This window comes from Gracilinanus agilis, chromosome 2, assembly GCF_016433145.1.
Source record: "Gracilinanus agilis isolate LMUSP501 chromosome 2, AgileGrace, whole genome shotgun sequence".
In the NCBI taxonomy this organism is placed as follows: domain Eukaryota; kingdom Metazoa; phylum Chordata; class Mammalia; order Didelphimorphia; family Didelphidae; genus Gracilinanus; species Gracilinanus agilis.
In genome coordinates this window covers 615,322,736-615,344,889 of record NC_058131.1, presented here as the reverse complement: position 1 = coordinate 615,344,889, position 22,154 = coordinate 615,322,736, and the positions used below count along the sequence as shown (strand labels likewise).

General features: G+C 33.9%; 1 protein-coding gene across 1 annotated transcript in view; it reads left to right on the top strand.

Annotated features, from left to right (window-relative positions):
• The window catches only part of LOC123234247 (cilia- and flagella-associated protein 43-like), a 178,095-nt gene that overhangs the window by 59,052 nt on the left and 96,889 nt on the right, over positions 1-22,154 (top strand). Inside the window, exons 9-11 of the mRNA XM_044660174.1 lie at positions 4,679-4,795; positions 6,260-6,340; positions 16,584-16,732. Coding sequence (XP_044516109.1) covers positions 4,679-4,795; positions 6,260-6,340; positions 16,584-16,732 — 347 coding nt within the window. The remainder of the gene's footprint in view (positions 1-4,678; positions 4,796-6,259; positions 6,341-16,583; positions 16,733-22,154) is intronic.

Sequence of the window (22,154 nt, the reverse complement as noted above, 5' to 3'; positions counted from 1 at the left end):
CCTGTTTAGCTTTGGTTGTCACGCCTAAAGCGATCCAGCTCTTGCGGATTGTATCCACAATTCCCAAAACTCCATAGTGGCCTCTTCTATGAATGGCTGTGCAAGAGTGTGGTGCAGTAATTTCGGCAAAAATGGTTTTCTAGAGATAGACATCCATACTCCATTTACTAGATTGGCTCCAAGATTTTCTTGCCAATATTTCACTTCCTTTTGTGAGTAAGCTTCTTGTTATTGATCTTTATCTACTAAGGATAAGTGGAATATAGCTTTTGGTCCAAATCTAGCTGCAAAATTTGCACTGATGTCTGCCCTGTAATTGTCTAACTGTACTGGTCCCACAAGCTTTGATGTGCTCGGCAGTGTATGACAGACAGCTTTGATGTTAACTGTATGGCCTGCAATAATTTGTTTATTAGTTATCAAGCTAATAATAACTAATAAACTAATAAAGATTTATTATAATGATAAGGGAATTCAGGATAACAGGGCAAGGGTTATTTTGTGGGTTTTGAGGAAGGAGGGAACTGGGATAACTTCTCTATCTACTATGAACCCCACAACGAGAGAGCAGTTCTGCTTTTTTCTGTAGCTTAGACTCAGAAACTGACTCCCCCTCTCCTCACAATATCCTATCCTTAACTCTAGCAAACAAACAGGGAAATAACTGAATGGGAGGGGTACAAGATGGATCAAGGGAGGGTTCCCCAAGTGCCCGCTCCCACTAGAGTCCAGGCACTAAAGCCAATTATTGAGCGCAACTCTTTCAGTATCTTTTTCATTGGCAATGAAGTCAGTAGAAAGATTTTGCTGTTGAAATCTTTAGATTGCCCCTGAAATTTGGGTTTAGAAGAGCTAAATTCCTGTCCAGAACCTCCCAACCACCCACAACCACCAACCCTGAGCCCACCCGAGAGCTTGAATGTCCTCTCCCATAATTAGCAGTTGGCAGTTGGCAGTTTAGACTCTTCAGAATCTTCACCAAACTCCCTCCTTCACTGGCCCCTCCCAAACGGAACCTCCTTTAAGTTCTGTGAGGCCAGCTTCCACTCCAATTGCCTGCTCTCCTTTGCAAAATTCAGTCCACACTGTTACACTGCACCCTTATTTTGTCAAAACCCCTATTTTAACCCTTACAGTATCTAATATCATGAGACTGAATGGAATATCTCAGTCAATGGACTCTTTGTGTAGGAACTATGAGAAGACACACGAGAGTTAAATAGGATGAGGAGGCATGGATGGATTGTAACTAAAGGGAGTACTCACTAAAATATAGAAATTTTCTTTTTACTTATTTCTTGTTGTGTCATAGAATCATCAACCTAGCCTGTTATTCAGGTAAAATTTTTTTAACTCTATGCTGTTATTTCTCTTTCCAAATCTTTCCTCCAAAACTTTCATTTATTTTTTACTTCTTTCTCTTTTTTGTTTCAATAATAGTAATGCTTTTAAAAGTTTTTAAAACTCCTGCTTCATTCCCTCAAGGAATTTTAATTGATATTATAGATAAGCTATATAAATAAGCACCAGAATACCACTTTGCTTATAGGTGTGTGGAGGTATACTCCTTTGTTGGGTTGTGTTTTAAACATTTCCAGCATTAAATAACTTAAAAACAAACAAACAAACTTCTTTCAACTTTGCTTACCAGATTAGAACTTTGTGTTTGGGACAGGTTTACACACTTCTGGTGGGTCTTTTGTGTCTCGTCTGTGGTTTTGCTACTACATTCTGGCACTAATTTCTTTATTCTTCAAGGATCACCGCAGTGGCTTGAACTGGGAAGTTAGAAATTTTGAATGAGCCCTGTGAAGTCAGGTTAAAATAAAAGCCTGAGTTTGCTGCTCTCCTAGACTTTTCAGGTTGTAACAGGCTTTAGTCTACAACTGAGGTTGTAGACCTGTCCCCTGGTGATCCCTTAGTACAGTGATGGGCAAACTTTTTAAAGAGGGGGCCAGAGGAAAGGAATGCTCATCTGTCAGTGTTTCTAAGGCAACTCTTTCAAAGTTTCATTGTATTGTATCCTACTCATTGTATTCGTCTGATTAGGAATAATGTCATGTAGCCTGATAGAACATTTCAGGGGGCCGTATTTGGCCTGCAGGCCGTAGTTTGCCCATCACTGTCTTAGTAAATAGTGGTTGCTGCTAGCTCTCTCAGCTAGAAGACTCAGCAGGGTGGGAGCTTTATATATATATAGCTTTATATAAATATATTATAGGAATCCTGGGGACTGAGTCTATTATTATAGGCCCTCTGTTTTCTTGGGCCTAGAGCTATATCAATGATCATCTCTAGTCATCACTGTGCTGCTGGCTTTATTGGTAGCTCTGGTTATTGAGTCTATGATCCCTATACACTCATGATTTGTGATCTCAGGCTAGAAAGATGTCCTCTTATAGTTTATCCTTAGATTTCCCAATCACTCTTTGATATGGAATTCTTTCTTTAAAAATTTAACTTTTTATTGACATCTTTTAATTCTTATGTCATCAGAATTCTCCCAATATCCCTTCCCTTCCATTCCTAGAGAGCTATTCTATGTAACAAATATTATTTTTAAACACAAGGTAGAGAAGAGAAAAAAAATCAGCATAACTAATCAATAAATTGAAAAAAAACCCTGAAAATATATACAACATGCAATTCCAAAAGGGTGGGTTGAATATGTTCTCTTATATCTATTTTTTAAGTCATGCTTGATTTTTATAGTTTTGATATAATTGCCTTTGTTTTGTGTATGTGTGTGTTTGTGTGTGATTGTTCTTTGCATTTACAATGTTATAGTTGTCACATATGCTATTTTCTTATCTCTACTTCACACTATATCAGTACATATAGATTTTTCCATATTTCTCTGATTTCATGCCATACATCATTTCTTATAGCACAGAAAAATTATTTGAAGATGCTTTATCTTTCATCAATAATTTCTGTTTTGGAAAGGTTTGAAAGGTGGTAAGGATCAAAGAAAATATCTAGTCCCTCATCTTGTTGGTTATATGACCTGGAAATTATGGTGTTCTTTGTTCTTGTTGGAATAGGTACTGAGTGAGCCAGGCTGTACTTTTCCCTCCTCTCCTCCCATCTTGGCTGGTGTCTGGAAGTATTTATTTCTAATCTTTTAAACACTCATAATATATGTGTATATATGTGAGATATATGGGGTATTCTAGGATAAGCACCTCTGGTATGAGGCCTTACCATGTTCTTTACAGGGCTGTTCTCTCACCTTTGCATTTTTAGTATCCACTTTTCACCTGCCTCTCACCTGTGGCTCCAAGAATCTGTAGCATGGGTAGTAGCCACATCCTGGTAAAACCATCTCAGCAGACTGGCTAAACCAGAGCGACAGTAACCAATAGACCTCAAACCTGTTGGTATAAATTAGGGGCTGCCTACCCCAAGGATGTGAAGACTTCCCCTGGCAGAATAGGCAGATGAACAATTTGTTCCAATGACTATGAAGGTGGCTAAAACAGGCACTGTAGAACCCTTAGAGCTTGATCAGCCATTGAAGACAAGGTCATCCACTGCATCCAGGACCACCACCAGTTATCCTGACTTTTGTTTTGCCACTGAACTTTGATGACTGGAAGAGAGAATGAGACTGAAGACTTTCTGCAACTTTATCTCACTTAAATCCAATTTACATGCAAGTCAAGACATTACCCCATGATATTATTAATCCTCTTCTAAAACAAAGGACAAAAAAACAACACACAAAAAAGCACACACACCCCCAAAAGGACCACCAACAACAATATATGAGTATATGTATATATGTATATATTTGTGTATATATTTAAGGAGCACTCAGATAGCACAGTGGATAGAGTGCTGAGCTTGTGGTCAGAAAGCTCTGAGTTCAAATCTGACCTCAAACACTACTTGTGCAAGTCACTTAACATTCTTTGCCTCAGTTTCATCATATGTAAAATGAACTGAAGAAGGAAATACAAACCATTCCAGTACCTCTGCCAAGAAAACACCAAATGAGGTCATGAAGAGTCAAATAAGACTAAAACAGTTGAACAAAACAATGTGTGTGTGTGTGTGTGTGTGTGTGTGTGTGTATGTAAAGCAATGTGGTATATTAGAAAGATCATTGAGTTTGGAGTCAGAAGACCACGGTTGAAGTTCTGCCTTTTACATTTACTAGCAAGATTCCTTATCTTATATCTTATATCTTAAATATTATTATTATATATTTATGTTATATTATTGTATTAGATATGTTATTATATATTATGTAACATATAATATATCTTTACAGTTGTGGATCAAGCTATATAATATATGTAAATCACCATGTAAATTTTGAAATTCTACATAAAAATTAACAACTACTACTATTATTACCATCTTTTAAAATAGTAGGAAATTCCTTTTTAAAACTGGTGACTTGATCTTTTAGGAAATTAGAAATTTATATCTATCATTGTACCTCAGTTTCAGCCTTAGCTCTTGGAAAAATTAGTTGATACTTTAAAATCTAAATTTATAATCTGTAAAAGAAGTCATAGACTCACTACTTTGTTATATAACCCCTACTTTTTTTAAATGTTTATTTCAAAGTTTAAAAAATAATATTGGATTTTAAAATGATATTGAATTTTATAAATATTATATTTCTTAAGAAGTTATAGGAATGAATATTTAAAAATATTCTTTACAGGGTTCTATTTATACGTATACTTTTGGTAAAGAATCAAAAATTAAAACGATCTTGGATGCATCTGCTAGCAATATACAAGCAATTGACTTTATTACACCTGGAAACAAATACTGCGTGGTGAGAAATTTTTCTTTATCTGTCACAGGTTGTAGTAGAGGTGGAATGTCTAAAGTTTAAACAATACAATATAAAAACTTTAATCATGTGCTTATATTGGAAATTATATTTAAGTCCCTAACCAAAGGGTTAGCATATATGCGTTAAGAAATAAAATTTTGGCTAGGAGTTAAATTCAATAATTTCATGACCTTCCCTAATCACAATGTTATTTCATTCCCCAAAATGAAAAAAAGAAAGAGATCTTAACTGGCCACTCTAATGCTAGCTTTTCAAAGAGACATTTTAGTACATTATTTTGCAATAGTTAAACATTCAGCAAACTTAAGGTTTATTTATCTCTAGGGTTTAAAATTTTTAAGTGAAGTTACTGAAATATATGTTTCTCTATATAACAAATAAATATATAATATCGTCTGTAATAAATAAATATATAATGTCACATAAAAGCCAGAAAATATCCTCATTGACATATTGTTTTAATTTCTTTGGACCAAGACACTAGATATATTGTAACCAATGGATTATGCCCTTCAAGTGGCATTAATGCTGTACTTGTGATTAGCTGAAAATATTTATTTCACAATTTAGATGCTCTATGAATAAGTTCATCAGTGGTGATGTAGAGAAAAGATCATGTATCTGAAACCAAATCTGAATTCTGCCACTTATTAGTCATGTGACTTTCAGCAAATTATTTCATTTCTTCTCTGCCTCAATTTTCTCATCTTTATAAAATGAAGTGAGGGGGATGTAAGGATTAGACTAAACACGGTCTAAAGTTCCTTTTGGCTCAAAATCCTATGACACATATAACTAATTCGGAATTTCAGGTAATCAGAGGGAAATGTTTGATGTCCATAATCTCTTATTGTAAGAACCTTGTTTGTCTTCAAGGATTGTCCAAACCAATAGAATTTTATTTGAGACCTGAAATACAAGGTGATAAAATAACTGATTTCACTTTGTGAGCCAAAGGTTCAGTTTTCAACCCTTTTTCTCCAGAGCCTTCTGAAAAAGAGAAATCAAGTCTCAAAATCTATGAAATTCTAATTAAGTACTGACTTTAAGAAAGAATAAAAATATAGGAGCAAATTTAATATTAAAAAAAGAACTTTGGTGAAATTTAAAAAAATTCTCACAGGTTCACTTGGAAAAATTCCTTCCATTATCTTCTTAGTGTCCATTTCTAGCTTAAAATATAACATTTAATCTGTTTAATCATTATAAGCCTTTTAAAACTATATTAAATATATTGTCTAATACATCTCAATTGCAAATACTGAAAATTCCATCTTCATTCAATTATAATTAATTTATATTATATTATTATAATGAACTTGTGGCCCATTTTCAATCTACAACTGCAGAGAGGTTGACTTTTATTAACAAGACATAGAAACAGTTCACTTTTCATAGAAAGTTTTTATTCTGATGCCTTTTTTAATTGCTTATCTGTTAAAGTCAATAACCATGTTAGGAGAATTCTATATTTGGTCGTTAGAGGATGGATCTCATGTCAGCAAATTACACCTTAGGACTGAGGTATGTATTTGTAAAGGGTAGGTAATTTTCATGTTGAATGCAATACAAGTTTATTGCTTCATTTTCACATGATATTATTTTCCCAGGAAATGTCTTTTTTTGTCAATTTGTCTATATTTCTCTCTTGCTGTTCTGCAATAACAGTGTATATCAGTGTACTCTAAAGCCATTCAATTAAATATAGCATAAAGCATTGCTTGTATTTCACCAAGTTATAATACTGTATTTTAAGGATGAAATTTCATTAAACTTAAATCAAATTATAGCAAGAGGATAAAGTGAAAAATTACTTACATATATATTTCTTGTCATTATTAATATTTTGCTCATGTGCATTGGATACATAGTACAGTTCTAGGCATTATAGAAATCTAACATTGATTAGAGATGATGCTATTCCTTTTTCTTTATAAGAGTCAGATCTCAAAAAGTTACTGTGATAAACATTATAGCTAAGAAGGAAGATTACACAGCATTAAAAGGCTAGAAAATGGGGTCAGATCATAATAAAAGGACTAAAATTTTTAAATTCTTTACCCAAACTTACAAAATATGGGAAATTTCCATGATCTATTTCACTGTGACTCAGTTTTGACATTTGGTTGTTTCTTCTGGATTCAGAATGTTAGAATTTGAAAGAACTTAATGGATTATATTGCATACAGGAGATAGGAAGTCACATGACCAATATCCCATCCTTTGGGGTAGTATTGGAGCAAGAATTCAGGTCCAGATCTTGATTGAGTACCTTATCCACTGCTCCATGCTGCTTCCTTTTTCTGGGGCAGGGAGGAAACAGAAGCAATGTAGAATATATATTTCCAAAATCAATATTTAGTATTTTTTATTCTATAAGAATTATGCATGTGCTTTCTAGGAGGGGTTATCAGTAGATGAGGTTCCTTATGCATAATAGTGGGGATGTGAATGGGATGAACTCACCCATAAAATAGAAGTAGAGAGCAGAGTAGATTAAAAACCAAAATCCCACCATATGTTTACAAGAAACAAACATGAGTCAGGTTGAAACACACAAGGTAAAGGTAAGAAGCTGGCGCAGAATTTATTGGGCATCAACTGAGAAAAAAGAGAGAAATAGCAATTATGATCTCTGACAAAACTAAATCAAAAATCTATCTGATTAAAAGAGATAGGGAAGGTAATTACATCCTGATAAAAAGCAGTACAGACAATGAAGAAATATCAGGACTCAACATGTAACCACCAAATGGTATAGGATCCAGATTTTTAAAGGAGAAACTATTAGAGCTTAAGGAGGAAATAGGTGGTAAAAACTATAATAGTGGGTGACCTCAACCTTCCACTATTAGATCTAGATAAATCAAACCAAAAAATAAATAAATAAACAAGAAGTAAGAGATGTGAATAAAATTTTAGAAAAATTAGAGTTAGTAGCTATAAGGAGAAAAATAAATAATGTTAAAAAGGAATACACATTCTTTTCAACAGCACATGGCATACTTAAAAAGATTGACCATGTACTAGGGCATTAAAAACATTGCAGAGAAAGGCAGAAATAATTAATGCAACTTCTTTCAGATCATAATGTAATTAAAAAATATAATTAGCAAGGATTCATGGAGAGGCAAGTTAAAAATTAGAAATTAAATAATCTTATTCTCAAAGACTGGTGGGTTAAAGAACAAATCATAGAAATAATTACTAATTTCATTGAAGAGAATGATAATGAGGAAACATATCAAAATTTATGAGATGCAGCCAAAGCAGTACTCAGGGGAAAATTTACAACCCTGAGTGCTTATATTAACAAAAAAAGAGAAAGAGGAGATTAACAAGTTGGGCATGCAACTAAAAAAAAACTAGAAAAAGAACAAATTAAAAACCCTCAGATAAAGACCAAATTGAAAATACTAAAGATTAAAGGATAAATTAATAAAATTGAAAGCAAAAGAAATATTGAACTAATAAATAAGACAAGGAGCTGGTATTTTGAGAAAACAAATAAAATAGATAAAATATATGTTAATCTAATTTTTAAAAAAGAAAGAAGAGAACCAAATTAACAATATCAAAGATAAAAAGGGTGATATCATCTCTAATGAAGAGGAAATTAGAGCTGTTAGTAAGAGCTCAATTAAATAACAATAAATTATGGCAATCTAGGTGAAATGGATGAATATTTTCAAAAAATATAAAATGCCTAGATTAACAGAAGTGGAAATAGAATATTTAAATAGTCCCATATCAGAAAAAGAAATTGAAAAAGCCATCAAGAAACTCCCCAAGAAAAAATCCCCAAGGCAAGATGGATTAACAAGTGAATTCTACCAAACATTTAAAGGTTAATCCCAATACTGTACAAATTATTTGACAAAATAGGCAAAGAAGGAATCTTACCAATTTTCTTTAATGATACAAACATGGTACTGATTCCCAAGCTAGGAAGATCAAAAACAGAGAAAGAAAACTATAGACCAATATTCTTAATGAACATAGATACAAAAATATTAAATAAAATACTAGCTAATCCAGGTGAGATTTATATCAGGAATGCAAGGATGGTTCAATATTAGGAAAACCATCCACATAATTGACCATATCAACAACCAAACTAATAGAAATCACATGATTATATCAATAGATGCAGGAAAAAGCCTTTGTCAAAATACAACACCCATTCCTATTGAAAACTCTAGAACATATAAGAATAAAAGGGCCTTTTCCCAAAATAATAAGTAACATTTATTTAAAACCAGCAGCAAGTATCATCTGCAATGGAGATACTATTTAATGTTGTACTAGAGATGCGAGCAGTAGCAATTAGAGAAGAAAAAGAAATTGAAGGAATTGAAGTAGATAATAAGGAAACTAAACTATCACTCTTTGCAGATGACATGATGGTATACCTAAAGAATCCAAGAAAATCAACTAAAAATTGAGTGTAAATAATATCATTAGAAAGTAGCAGGGTACAAAATAAACCCACATAAGTCATCAACATTCCTATATATTTCCAACAAAACCTAGCAGCAAGAGTGAGGAAGAGAAACTTCATTTAAAATCACTCTAGACAATATAAAATATTTTTAATCTACTTGCCAAGACAAACTTGGGAATTATATGAACATAACTACAAACCCCTTTTCACATAAATAAAACTAAACAATTGAAAAAACATTAATTACTTATGGGTAGGATGAGCTAATATAATAAAAATGACAATCATGCCAAAAAACTTTTTTATAGAATTAGAAAAAAATATTACAAAGTTCATATGGAAGAACAAAAAATCAAGAATATCAAGGGAGCTAATGAAAAAAAATGCGAAGGATGGTGGTCTACCCATACCAGATATTAAACTGTACTATTAAGCAGTGGTCATCACAACAATATTGTACTGGATAAGAGATAGAAAGATGGATCAATGGAATGGACTTGGGGTAAATGATAGCAGCAAGATAGTGTTCAATAAACCCAAAGATCCCAGCTTTTGGGACAGGAACACACTATTTGAAAAAAACTGCTTGGAAAATTAGAAAACAGTCTGGGAGTAATAAGGTTTATTTCTTCTCATCTCATACCCTATAATAAGCTAAATTCAAAATGGGTAAATGAATTAAATATAAAGAGGGAAACTATAAATTATATATTATTATATTCATATAATATTGTACATTATATATAAATTACATATTATAAATATAAAAATCAATATAAATATAAATATTATACCTGTCAGATCTATGGGAAAGAAAAGAATTTAAGACCAAGCAAGAGACAGAGAACATTAAAAAATGTAAAATGAATAATTTTGATTATATTAAATTTAAAAGTTTCTGTACAAACAAAACCAATGCAACCAAAATTAGAAGGAAAGCAACAAATTTGGGGAAAATTTTATAACAAAAACCTCTAACACAGGTTTAATTTCTCAAATTTATAAGGAGCTAAGTCAATTACAAGTACAAGTACAAAAAATCAAGCCATTCCCCAGCTGGCAAATGGTCAAGGGACATGAATAGGCAGTTTTCAGATTGAAGAAATCAAAACTATCAATAAGTACATGAAAAAATGTTCTAAATCCCTCATAATTAGAGAAATGCATATCAAAACAACTCTGAGGTACCATCTCACATCTAGTAAAGTGGTCAATATGACAGCAAAGGAAAATAATAAATGTTGGAGGGGTTGTGGCAAAATTGGAACACTAATGCATTGCTGGTGGAGTTGTTAATTAATCTAACCATTCTGGAAGGCAATTTGGAATTATACACAAAGGACTTTAAAAGAATGCATACTCTTTGATCCAGTAATAACAGTACTAGATTTGTACCCCAAAGAGATAATAATAAAAATGTTTGTACAAAAATGTTCATAGCTGCACTCTTTGTGGTGGCAAAAAAAAAATTGGAAAATGAGGGGGTGTTCCTCAATTAGGGAATGGCTGAACAAATTGTGATATTTGGTGGTGATGGAATGCTATTGTGCTGTAAGGAGTGATGAGCTGGAAGATTTCTATATGAACTGGAAAGACCTCCAAGAACTGATGCAGAGTGAAATGAGCAGAATTAAGAGAACATTGTACACTGAAATTGAAACATTGGTGAAACTATCCAATGTAATGGATTTTACTACTAGTAGTAATACAATAATCTAGGACATTCCTGAGGGGCTTATGAGAAAGAATGATATCCACATGAAGTTGAAACACAAAAGAAAAACATGACTCATCACTTATCATTTGTTTATATGTGTATATGATTTGGGGTTTTGGCTTTAAAAGATTGGTCTACAGTAAAAATGAATAATGTCAAAGTAGGTGTCAAATGATAACATTTATACAACCCGGTGGAATTGCTTGTCAGTTCTGGGAGGAGGGAGGGAAGAAGGTAGGGGAAAAATGAATCATGTAAACACGGAAAAATATGTAAAAATAAATTAATTTAATTTTTAAAAAGATATCATTGGTTAGAGATGGGAGGTTATGGGTGCAATCTGGCCTCAGACACTTCTTAGCTGTGTAATCTTGGGCAAGTCACTTAGCCCCAGTTGCCCAGCCCTTACTGCTCTTCTGCAATACATAGTATAGATTCTAAGATGGAAGGTAAGGATTTTAAGAAAAAGATATCTTTGGTACCTTTGAAGCGGGTATTTTCAGTTGAATACATGAGATTCATATACTAGATTATGAAAGGTTTAGAAGAGAGTGAGGGGACTAGGAAGGGGATCACCTAATGTAAACTACTTTCTCAAAAAATTTAGTCAAGAATGAGTGGAAAGATATAGGATGATAACTAGCAGGGAGAAGTTGGTTCAAGTGAAGTTTTTTTGAGAAGTGGGGGAGGAGCCAAGATGATCTGGTCTCTCCCAAATTCTCTTTCAAAACAACTTTAAAATATAGCCTCAAAGTGAATTCAGTAACAGAAACAACAAAAAGATGGGGCAAAATAATTTCCCCTCTCAAGTGAACTTAGATGGTTGGCAGAAAACGTCTTTTGCACCAGGACAGGAATGGAGTACAGACCCGCATACCAGAGAACTTCCACTTCTGCAAGCTACCCCAGGCCTTGGGAGAAGCTGAATCAGCAGCATAACTTTCGTATATCCTCAGCCTATAGACAGAAAGGGGCCTGGACAGCTATTCAGAAAGGTCCCCTTTATAGCACTGGGTGCTGGACTTTATTTAATTACCTATACATAGATCCAGGTAGCAATTTCATGTTGCAGTCTCAGGGTGAGGAGGATCACTAATATGTGTGTACTTATAGCCACAAGAGAGCTGGAACCCTGGTCACAGTTCCAGGACAGAAAAGAATGTTTGCAATCACTCACAGACCAGTAAATAGTCCAGAAAAATAGTAAATACATCTCTCCTTAGATCAGACCATCTTGGAAGAAGTAAAAAATTAAAATTTCCCAGAACTAGCTCTGAAAAAAGTTGTACAAAAAAACCCTAAAGCTTGGGAAGTGTTCACAGTAAGAAAGCCCATATTTAACAGTTTTTAAAATTAAAAGAAAAGAAAAAGGCCTGGGAAATTGAGCAAAAAACAAAAAAGAAACTCACTATAGAAAGTTATCATGACAAGAAAGACTAAAACACAAATTCGGAAGAATACTAAGTAAAAATTACTACATCCAAAACCTCAAAGAAAAATATGAATTGGTTTCACAAAAAAGAATTCCTGGAAGAGTTCAAGAAAGACTTTAAAAGTCAAATAAGGGAGATGGAGGGGGGGAATGGGAAAAGAAATGAGAGTAATGTAGGAAAATTTTGGGAAAAAATTTTAACAGTGTGATAAAGGAGAAACACACAAGAAAATACTGAGGAAAACAACACTTTAAAAAACAAAAAAAAATTCTGAAAAAGCAGAATTGGCCAAATTGAAAAATGTGCACAAAAAACACTAAAGAAAGGAACTTCTCAAAAACTAGAATAGTCCAAGTGAAAATGGAAGTACAAGAGTTCACTGAAGAAAATATTTACTTCAAAAATAGAATTGAACCAGTAAAAGCTAATGATTCCATGAGACATCAAGAAACAATAAAACAAAATTTTAAAAATGAAAAAATAAAAGAAAATGTGAAATATTTCATTGGAAAAACAACTGACCTGGAAAAAAGATCTAGAAGAGATATTCTAAGAACCATTGGACTATATGAAATCCATAATCAAAAAAAGAGCCTAGACATCCAAGAAATTATCAAGGAATATTGCCCTAATATTCTAGAACTAGAGGATAAAATATATACTGAATGAACCCACTGATTATCTCCTGAGGGAGATCTCAAAATAAAAATATCCTGAAACAATATAGTTGAATTCTAGAACTCCTTGATCAAGGAGAAAATATTGTAAGTAGTCCAAAAGAAACAATTCAGATATTGTGCAGCCACAGACAAGACAGCACAAAATTTAGCAGATTCTGCATTAAAAGATCCAGAGGGCCTAGACTATGATATTACAAAGAGCAGATGAGCTAGGATTACATAACTAAGAATCATCTACCCAGCAAAATTGAGTATTCTCCTTCAGGGGAAAAATGGAAATTCAATGAAGTAAAAGATTTTCAACTATTTCTAGTGAACAGACAAGAACTGAATAGAAAATTTGATTCTCAAATACAAGCTCGAGAATTATACAAAGATAAACAAGAAAAAGGAATCATAAAACTCAATGAAATCAAACTGCATTCTTACATAGAAAGATGATACTTATAATTCTTAAGAACTTTATTATTATTAGGGCAGTCAGGAGGAGTATACAGAGGTAGGAGTGTGAGTTGAATGTGATGGGATGATGCCTAAAAAATAAAATTAAGAGATGAGAACAAGGAATGCATTGGGAGAAGGCGGAAGGAGAAGTACACTGGAGTACATTTTCTCACATTAAAAAGGGACAAAAGAGCTTTTATAGTGAAGGACAAGATACAGGATATGGGAATGGAAGCACTTGAATCTTACACTTATTGGGATTCACTCAAAGAAGGAATAACATACTTGGTTATTGAAATCTATCCTACCCTATAGGAAAGCAAGAGGGGAAGAGCACAAGAGATTAGAAGGCAGGGCAAGAAAGACAGTGGTCAGAAGCAAAGCACTTTTGAGAATGGACAGGTTGAAAGGAAAGAGAGTAGGATAAATATGGGGAAAACAGGGCAGAGGGCAATATGTAATAATTTTAACTATAAAAAATTATAAGAAGTCTCTCTAAGAAAAGGCCTAGTTTCTCAAATATTAGAGAAATTAGTCAAATGTATAAAAATATGTCATTCCCCAATTGATAAATGATTAAAGGATTAGAACAGGCAGTTTTCAGATGAAGTAATCAAAGCTATACTCATGTGAAAAAATGTTCTAATTTGCTTTTGATTTCAGAAATAGAAATTAAAACAATTATGAGGTACTATCTCATATCTATAGGATTGGCTATTGTGACACAAAAAGAATATAACAAATGCGGGAGGAGATGTGAGATAATTCAGACACTAATGCACTTTTGGGGGCATTATAAACTGATTGAACCACCATTCTGGAGATCAATTTGGAACCCTACCCAAAGAGCTATAAAACTGTTTGTACTCTTTGATATAGCAATACCATTACTAGGTCTAAATCCAAAAGTTAAAAAAAAAACAAAAAGGAAAATGACCTACATGTACAAAAATATTCATGACAACTCTTTTGTGGTGGCAAAAAATTGGAAAGTGAAAGGATGCCCATCTATTGGAGAATGGCTGAATAAATTGTGTTATATGATTATAATAGAATACTATTATGTTATAAGGAATGATGAGCAGGATGATCTCAGGAAAATCTGGAGAGATTTACTTACACACTGATGCAAAGTGAAGAGAGCAAAATGATGAACAACTATGAATGTGACCTAGTTTATTCTCAACATTATAATAATTCAAGATAATCCCAAAGAACTCATGATGAAGAATGTTATTTGATTCTAGAGAAAGAACTGATGGAATCTAAATTCAGGCAAAAACATATATTTTACTTTCTTCATCTTTTGTTTGAATTTTCTTCCACAAATTGATTAATAGTGAAAAATGTTTCACATGATTGCTTACCATATCAGGAAAGTGGGAAGGGAGAAAGGAGAGAGGAAGAGAATTCAGGGCTCAATTTTTTAAAACTAATGTTAAAAATTGGTTTTTGCACATAATTGGGGGAAATATTATTAACAAAAAGAAGAATATTGTGACATAGATATTGTTTGTAGACAACAGAGATGGAGTCAGTAGAGAGGAAGAGACTGAAGATTTTAAAGAGAAGAAATGTTAATAGGCATCAGCTTGCAAAAAGAGTAAGAAATGTAATTAAAAGTGCATATAGAGGGTTTTGTCTTGACAAAGAGAAAAGCTACCTCTTCATCCTAGACTAGAATGAAGGAAGATAACAATGGAGGAAGATGCTTGAGTGATGTGAGAAAGGAAGAAGACAAAGGTCTGGTGAATAGTTTCTATTTTTTAAAATAACTTTTTATTGGTATTTTCTGTTTCTCACATTACTATATATATTATAAGTATTCTCCAGCCCCCAAGCCATCCTATATGACAAATAGTATTTTTTACAGAGGATAAATGAATCAGTACAATTGATTTGTATGTTGAAAATTTCTGAAAATATGTGCAATATGTAACACTTGTGGACTTTTTACCTCCACAAAAGGTTAGTTGGAAGTGTCTTCTCATCTATTTGAGTCCTGTTTATAATATTGTACAGACTTTTGATTCTTTGGTGTGTCATTCTTTCCATTTAGATTGTGGCAGTAATCATTTCTTTGCTTACTTCACTTTGCATTAGTTCATAAAAATCTTTCTATATGTCAATGTATTCATCACATCATTTCTTACAGCATAGTAAAATTCTATTATATTCATGTACTTTGTTCAGCCATTCCCATTTGATGACCATTTACTTTATTTCTAATTATTAGCTATCACAAAAAATCCCAGCATAAATATTTTTGAATGTAGGTGAACTTCTGTGATTACTGATCTCTTTCTTCTCTAATAGCCCTTCCCAATGACCTAGATCAGTGATGTCAATTTAAAAAGAAATAGGGACCAATACAAATCTCTGTGGGTTACATATTGACTTAGAAACCACATATTAATATTAATTTTTTTTTGTTTTTATTTATTTTGTTAACTTGTCCCAGTTACATTTTAATCTAGTTCCAGCTATACTCTGGAGTATTGTAGGCTGCATGCAGCCTATGTTCTTTCTGTTTGACATCTGTGACCTGGAATTTTAAATATGTTAAAATTAATCTTAGATTCTTAATTATTTAATGTCTCATTATTCATAGACCAAATTACTTTTATGGGTCAGATTATTATTTAAATTGTTTTGGGATTATAATTTATATTTAAGAAAATCTTGATAAAGTTCATAACTCCCTCTTTTTTTGACAAAAGAATATTTTCAATACATGTGACATGTTTCTTTGAATCATTAAGCTTTCACATTTCAAGAATAACAATAATAGTAGTTATAGATGACATTCATGTGGGGCTTTAATGTTTACAAAGCACTTAAAGATACATTCTTTATTGAAATCCTTATATCAACCCTCTGAGATAGGCAGTTTCCAAGTGTTAATATACATCTCTTGTTACATGTGTTTATAATTTATATCATAACTCAGAGCCACCTATTTGCTCAATCAGTCTTTATAAAGCCAGAGTAGAGTTTTGATGTGAGTCCTTATGCTATAGCTAAAACTTTGGGGGTTCATTTTAACTAGGTAAATGCTTTGGCTTGCTGCCCCTCCTCGCATTCAGTTGTTGTGGGAACCAATGCAGGATATATCCAGTTTATTGACGTTACTAATATTGAATTCCCTCAAGTTGTTCACAAAGTCTTCCTGACCCATTCTTCAATACAGCATCTGTGGTAAGTATAACTGGAAACAGGTACAACTTTTAATAGCTTGAATGATATGTTTGTGGGGAATAACATCAATCAGTGGTTTTGAAATGATGGTATAGAAATTGTAGTTCTTGGCTTCCACAGTTACTAACTCTATCAGTTAGAGTCTAACTGAATGTTAAAGGGACATAATAGGTTTCTTCCTAGAATAGCATATTGTATTTTTCAGTGTGTTTCCATAATTTTTCTTTTTCCCTTTAATTGATTAATTAAGCGGATCTCATGTACATTTTACAAAATTTCAAAATATCCTAATTTTTTCTTTTGTGATGCTCTCAGGAATTGAAATTTATTTCGCTGCCATAAGAAGTATTTTTTGTGTCAAATTATGTTGACATTACTTTTCACTCATATCATTTTCTAGGACTAAAATATTCATTGTAGGCTAATATTGCATAATAGAATCAGCTCTTTTATAATTTGGTTTTATTTTTAGTTCTGAATTCTTGCCCTTCTTCCTCACTCCTCTCCCTCCACATAGAGAAGACAGGTAAAACAAAACTTATAAATGTGAATAGTCAAGTAAAATAAATTTCCACATTAGCCATGTTAAAAAAAAGGAAAAAAGTGCTACAATCTGTATTCTCAGTTCATGAACTTTCTACCTCAAAGTGGATAACATGATTCATTATTAGTCCTTTGTAATTTGTAATTGGTCAGTGTTTTGATCAGAGTTCTAAAAATATTTTAAGTTGTTTGTGATATTGTAGTTATTATATAAATTGTTGCCCTGGTTCTGCCACTTTGCTTTGCAAAATTTAGTACTCGTTTTTTCAAATTCTGAAACCATCACCATCATCATTTCTTATAGCACAATAATATTTCATCATCGTCATAACTTATTCAGTCATTCCCCAATTGATAGATACCCCTTTATTTCCAATTCTTTGCCACTAAAGAAAGAGCTGCTATAAATATTTTTGTATTTAAGGGTCTTTTCCTTTTTTTCTTTGATTTCTTTGAAAATAGACTTAGTAGTGGCATTGGCAGGCTATGCACATTTTTATAGCTTTGGGGGCATAGTTACAAGTTGCTTTACTGAATGGTTGAACCAGTTCACAGCTCCATCAACAATGCATTAAAGTACTTGTTTTCCCATCATCTCTCCAGCATTTGTCATTTCCTTTTTTGGTCAGTTTTGTCCCATGTGACTCTTGGCATTGGTTCTTTAAATGTGGTAGAAGTGGCAAGGAAGTCTGAAAATGTTTGTAAGCTTTCTCCTCACCTTGTGCCCATGATGCCTTTATCAATAGAACATTTATTCTTCCTAATGCCTGACTCTCCTATGAATCTTTTAAGGAGAGAACTATTATGTAAACTAAGGGCCACAATATCATGCTTTCCAGATGGCTTTGTCCCTATTATTGCCTGATTATTCTCTAATTTATTCCTAATCCTCCTTCCTGACAGTCAGGAGATAGTAGCCACTTCCTTTGAAATTCCAGCTGATATCCCCAAATCTCTCTGTCCCTCGTCCTCTTCTGATGCAGGTTGTAAAGAGTTTGTGTTGATATAGTTCTTGTGTATGTCTCAGCAGGTAGATTCCTCAAGTGTTTTATCTGCTTGTAGTCATGGCGAATAGAATTTCTCTGCCTCTTCCAGCTAGATTTTATTGGTGATATACAAAAATGCTGATGATTTGTGTGGGTTTATTTTATTTTATATTCTACAACTTTGATGAAGTTGTTGTTTCAAATGTTTTTTAGTTCTTTTAGATCCTCTAAATTATATCATCTGCAAAAAATGATAGTTATATATTTTTCTTTGTGCTTATTCTTTCAATTTCATTTTTCTTGTCTTGTTGCTATAGCTAGCATTTCTAAGACAATATATTGAATTGGAACAGTAATAATGGGTATCCTTGCTTATCCCTTGTCTTATTTAAAAAAATTTTAGCTTATCTCCATTACAAATAATGCTGGTTATTACTTTTAGAGACACACTATTTGTCATTTTAATAAGAGGTTCATTTATTTCTATGTTTTCTAGTTTTGTTTTGTTTTTTAAAACAGGAATGGGTATGTTGTATTTTGTCAAAAGGTTTTTCTGTGTGTCCTGAAATAATTATATACCTATTTTTTCCTGTTACATAGTAATCATACTTATAGTTTTCTAATATTGAACCAGTTCTGCATTTCTGATATAAGCCCAGTCTAGTTCTATTGTATGCTCTTTATGATATATGGCTTTAGTCTCCTTTCAACTGTAAAAAGGAATAAGTTAAGGTAGATAGGTGAAAAATTTAGAAAGTATATTGGAAAATGCAAGCTTGAGCTGAACATTCTAAGGGCTTTTGGAATGTGGCTGAAAGGTCACTGGGCTTTTGAACTCTGGGACAGTTGGGAGTTTTGCCACTGGTGGAGGAGCTTGTGCCCTGATCTCACTGGAGAAACCCCACTTGGACTGCATTTGAGGAACTACAAATGGATCTGGATCAGTAGCTTCGGAGGGTGGACCTCCAGGCCTGTGACAGTCTATTAGAGTGACCCAGTGGAGTTTGTGGACCATACCAACATCCTGGACCCTGGGACAGCTGAGAACATTATTGGAAAAAGCAGTGAGATGCCCCAAATCCTGTCAAGCTTGCATTTAGCCTAATATAGTGTAATATTAGTTTTATCTTCCCTGCCCTGATTTCCTGAACCACCTAAACTCCTGTTTCTTCCCTCCTGTAGCTGTTAAGATTAGTTTGCCCCATTACCCACTTGCCTCACCTTATTCATTATTAAAATCCTTTAGGGGCCACCTGGGTAGCTCAGTGGATTGAGAGCCAGGCCTAGAGACAGGAGGTCCTAGGTTCAAATCTGGCCTCAGACACTTCCCAGTTGTGTGACCCTGGGCAAGTCACTTGATTCCCATTGCCTAGCCTTTATCGTTCGTCTGCTTTGGAACCAATACATACTATTGATTCTAAGACGGAAGGTAAGGGTTTAAAAAAAATCCTTTAATGTTACTTCCTATTGTCTCAATATAACCCTAAAGTACTCACAGAAGGTTAATTAGTTCCCCTGGCTAAGTTGTGGTTTTAACTGTCACACCAAGTAGTTCCTGTCTTCCCCCATTCCCCTATTTCACTATATTTTAATTTAAGACCTTTGCAGCAATATTCAAAAGGGATATTGATCTGTAGTTTTCTTTCTCTGTTTTGATTCTCCTTGGTTTAGAGGTTTAGAACAGTGGTGTCAAAATCAAATAGAAGCAAATCCCTGTGGGTCACTTCCCTTTTTTATGATTCTCTTGAATTCTGTATTTGGACATCACATTTTCTGTTATGTTCTGGAATGCTTGGAGCTCTTCTATTTTACTAAATGCCCATATTTTCCCCTGAAAGTATAGAATCAATTTTTTTTTAATTTTAAACCCTTTACTTCTGTGTATTGACTTATAGGTGGAAGAGTGGTAAGGGTAGGCAATGGGGGTCAAGTGACTTGCCCAGAGTCACACAGCTGGGAAGTGTCTGAGGCCGGATTTGAACCTAGGACCTCCTGTCTCTAGGCCTGGCTCTCAATCCACTGAGCTACCCAGCTGCCCCATCAATTTTGATGAGTAGGTGATTCTTGGTGTAGACCCAGTTCCCTGGCCTTCTGGAATATCATTTTCTAAGCCTTCTGGTCCTTCAGTGTTGAAACTGGCAGATTCTATGTAATCCTGAATGGGACTCCATGATATCTGAATTTTTAGTTTCTGGATGCTTTGCAGTATTTTCTTTTTGGCCTGGAAGCTCTTGAACTTGGCTATAACATTGCTGATAGTTGTCGTTTGGGGGATTTAATGCAGGTGGTGATCTATGGACTTTTTCAATGTCTAATGTACCCTCTTGTTCAAGACTATTGGGTAAGTTTTCTTGGATAATTTCTTGTAATATGATGTCTAGGCTTTTTGTTGTTGTTCATGTCCTTCAGGTAGTCCTATAATTCTCATATTGTCTCTCTTTGATCTATTTTCCATGTCAGTTGTTTTTTTTCAATGAGAAATTCCATGTTTTCTTCTTTTTTCTTTTCTTGCCTTTTCATTTTGTTTTATTTCTTGATGTCTCATAAAATCATTAGCTTCTACTTGCCCAATTCTAATCTTTAAAGACTGACTTTCGTCCATGGTCTTTTGATTCTTCTTTTTGATTTTGTATTTTCTACATTTCATGGCATTCTTTTCATCATTGGACTTCTTTACTTATTCTTCCAGCAGGTCAATTCTGGGTTTTATTATGATTATTACTTCATTTGATTTCTGTGTCTCTCTTTTCATCTGGCCAATTTTGCCTTTTATGCTATTATTTTCTTTTTGCATTACTTTCATTTCTTTTTTCAACTTTTCTTCCCATTTTCTTCTGTCTTATGTAATTCTTAAACTTCTTTTGAGTTCCTCCAGAGCTTGTGACCATTTTCTATTTTATTTTGGAAAGTTTACATGTGTTTGTTTTTTTATCCTCTCCTGTTGCTTCTGATTTTTTGCTCTTTTTCTCCATAGACATTTTCCAGGGTCAAGAGCTTTCTTTCCTATTGTTTACTCATTTTCCCACTTGAGGATGAGGAATTCTGCAAGATGCTGGGCATTTCTATCTTAGCTTCTGGCTCACAGGGCTTTGCCTAGGGACTATCTTCACTTCCCTATCAGAGGCCTGAGTGAAGTCAGTGCTTTGGAGCTCTGAACTTCACCTCCAGGGCCTAGGATTTCCAGGGGGGAAGTCTGCAGTGTTTTTTCTTGGTGTAGCCCACTTCACAGAGTTTTGCCCTGAGTATCTCTTCACTGCCACTGCTGCTGTAGCCACCACTGCTACTACTAAGTGAGTCCAGTACAATTGAGTCTCAAATCTCACTGCCAGGGCCTGGAGCCTTCAGGGGTAGGTCTTCAGTGCTTTTTTGTTATTGTAGCCAACCTCCTAGAATTCTGAAGTTGCCCAGGACCTGGCTCAGCATCTGGCACAGTAGTGGGGGTGTTGGGGGTAGTTGACCTGCACTTTTTCTTGTGTAGTTTTGCCCCCTTATAACATTGAAATCCTCTCTCTCAGCCTATTTTTCATATTGTGTTTAGTGGGAGAGCCTCTTTGCTTATCCTCCTTTGACTTCATCCTTTTGAGATGCTTTTTAAAGATCAGTTTAGAAGGATATTCAGAATAACTTTAGGATTTCCTTGCTACTATGCCACATCTTGGCTCTGCCTTATATCTTCTCAATATTAAGGGAAAGTAAGGAAGACATTTGTGTAGATTGCCTTTGGCAAATTTTGGGGAGGAGTCATGCACAAAGGCTGGACAGAATGGGAAGATATGAATGCATTGAGACCTATATCATTGTAGAGGATATCCCCACCAAAAAGATCCATTCCAGTGTAATGAAGGAACTTCTTAACAATTAGAACTCTCAGAAACATAATGTCATATAGTATA